The 2,457-nt window shown below is 37.8% G+C and overlaps 1 protein-coding gene across 1 annotated transcript in view; it reads left to right on the top strand.

Moving 5' to 3' along the window:
• Nucleotides 1-1,315: 1,315 nt before the first annotated feature.
• The window catches only part of EAH_00055170 (beta-adaptin-like protein, putative), a gene marked incomplete at both ends in the record, with an annotated part of 5,933 nt that continues 4,791 nt past the window's right edge, over nt 1,316-2,457 (top strand). Inside the window, 2 exons of the mRNA XM_013397703.1 lie at nt 1,316-1,409; nt 2,052-2,146. Coding sequence (XP_013253157.1) covers nt 1,316-1,409; nt 2,052-2,146 — 189 coding nt within the window. The remainder of the gene's footprint in view (nt 1,410-2,051; nt 2,147-2,457) is intronic.

Below are 2,457 nucleotides of genomic sequence, written 5' to 3'. Positions count from 1 at the left end.
TATTACTATAAATATACATATATATATATTATTATATATAATATATATATATATAATATTGTATATATTATATATAATATTATTCGATAGAAAGGGTTTTATAATCATACAAACATTTGCTAATAACAAACCGCAAAACCTAAAAAATATAAAAAAGTAATAAAAATAATAAAAATAAATAAAAATAATAAAAATAAATAAAAATAATAAAAATAATAAAAACAAATAATAAAAATAATAAAAATAAATAAAAAAGCCTCCGAAGCTGAGTATTTTATTTTTGTTTGGTTGTTTGTTTGTTTGTTTGTTTGTTTGTTTGTTTGTGTCTGCGAATTATTATATTTCAGGGGGAGTTATACGAACTGCGTTTGCTGCTGCAGCATTTAAGCCGAAGCAAAGAAGCACAGAGACAGAGAGATGTATTAAAACGTTTATTAGCTTATATGACTGTAGGCATTGATGTTTCTTCGCTCTTTGCTGAAGTTATTATGCTGTCTTCTACTACAGATATTATTCAGAAGAAACTTGTTTATCTTTATCTATCCAATTATGCAGGTATATGCTGCAAATACGCATTTAATAAGGGTTTTAATAAGGGTTTAGGGTTTAGGGTTTAGGGTTTAGGGTTTAGGGTTTAGGGTTTAGGGTTTAGGGTTTGAGGGTTTAGGGTTTAGGGTTTAGGGTTTAGGGTTTAGGGTTTAGGGTTTAGGGTTTCGTTTGCCGTTTGGGGTTTGAGGGAGAAGGGCTCCTTAGCCACCGTCTCTGAAGATGCAAGAGAAGGTCTAGGGTTTAGAGTTTAGCGTGCAGAGACAAACCCTTCTCTAGCAATATTGGCTGTAAACGCTTTTCAAAAAGATTGTGCAGATGCAGACCCGAGGTTGAGGGGCCTCGCAATACGCAGTCTCTGTTCTCTAAGGTAATTAACCCTAAATTAGGGTTTAGGGTTTAGGGTTTAGCTTTCGGTGTCTACTGCGTAGTGTGGATGCTTATGATTTAGGGTTTAGGGTTTAGGGTTTAGGGTTTGCTGTTTATTGCGTCGTGTGGGTGCTAATTGCATAGACATTGGGGCTTATTATAGGGTTTAGGTTTTAGGGTTTATTAGGGTTTAGGGTTTAGGGCTTATTAGGGTTTAGGGTTTAGGGTTTAGGGTTTATGATCTGGTTTTTATTCTTTATTGTTGATAGTTTATTCTTTATTGTTTGTTGTTTATTCTTTATCTTTTATTGTTGATTGTTGATTGCTTAGAGTTTACCGTTTATTGCTGATTGTTTAGGGTTTAGGGTTTAGGGTTTAGGGTTTGTGGTTTGTGGTTTAGACTGCCGTCGATGGTTGAGTACATCGCTCCTGCGATTGAAAAGGGTTTAGCAGACAACCAAAGTTATGTTAGGGGTTTGAGTGTAATAGGTATAGTCAGCCTATTTAGGGTTTATGTTGCTGCTAACCCTGGCTTCTCTCTTGAGGGTTTAGCAGCAGCAGACAGCAGCAGCAGCAGCAGCAGCAGCAGCAGTGGGGGCAGCGGGAACGACGAGCGAGAAGCAGTCGCTGCAGCAGCAGCTGCAGCAGCAGCAGCAGCAGCAGCAAACCCGCAGCAGCAAATGATTATACCTGCAAATGCTTCGCTTTATACGCACGCTGGGATTGTTCAAACTCTTTATCATGCACTCTACGATAAAGACCCTCAGGCAAACCCTAAACCCTAAACCCTAAACCCTAATTTCTAAACCCTAATTTCTAAACCCTAGTACTATACCCTAATAATAAACCCTGTATAACAAAACTTTAATCTTAAACCCTAAACCCTAAAACCCTCATAAATACAACAATACCCCGCATTACATACAACCCTTCTATGCATATAGGGTTTAGGGTTTAGGGTTTAGGGTTTAGGGATTAGGGTTTATTGCGTATTATATATATTGCGTATACATTTTTAGTCTATACTGAAGCTTGTATACTTCATCTCTATTGCTTACGGCTTATGGTTTATTCCTTAGTGCAAATGTTAGGGTTTAGGGTTTAGGGTTTAGGGTTTAGGGTTTAGGGTTTTGCAGGTGACGGTAAACGCAATTTACGCTTTGAACGAAGTCGAGGCGAAAATCGGCGGTCTGCTCGTCACTCGCGAATTGATCGTCAGCCTCCTCAACAGGTACCTGCACACAAGTAGCTAGCTAGCTAGCTAGCTCGCTAGCTAGATAGATAGACAGATAGCTAGCTAGATAGACAGATAGCTAGCTAGATAGACAGATAGATAGATAGATAGATAGGTTGCAGGCTGCCTACCTACCTATCTAGCTAGCTAGCTAGTTAGCTGCCTAGCAACCTAGCTAGCTAGCTAACTAACTACATAGCTAGCTAGCTAGCTAGCTAGCTACTTGGAGCCCAAACGAGACAAAAATAAAATAAAACAAAATAAAATAAAATCAACAGAACAAAACCACAGAAAAATAAACTGAGGTA

This window comes from Eimeria acervulina, genomic scaffold, assembly GCF_000499425.1.
Source record: "Eimeria acervulina Houghton genomic scaffold, Eah_scaff1083, whole genome shotgun sequence".
Classification (NCBI taxonomy): Eukaryota; Apicomplexa; class Conoidasida; order Eucoccidiorida; family Eimeriidae; genus Eimeria; species Eimeria acervulina.
This window is presented reverse-complemented; position numbering and strand designations above follow the sequence as displayed.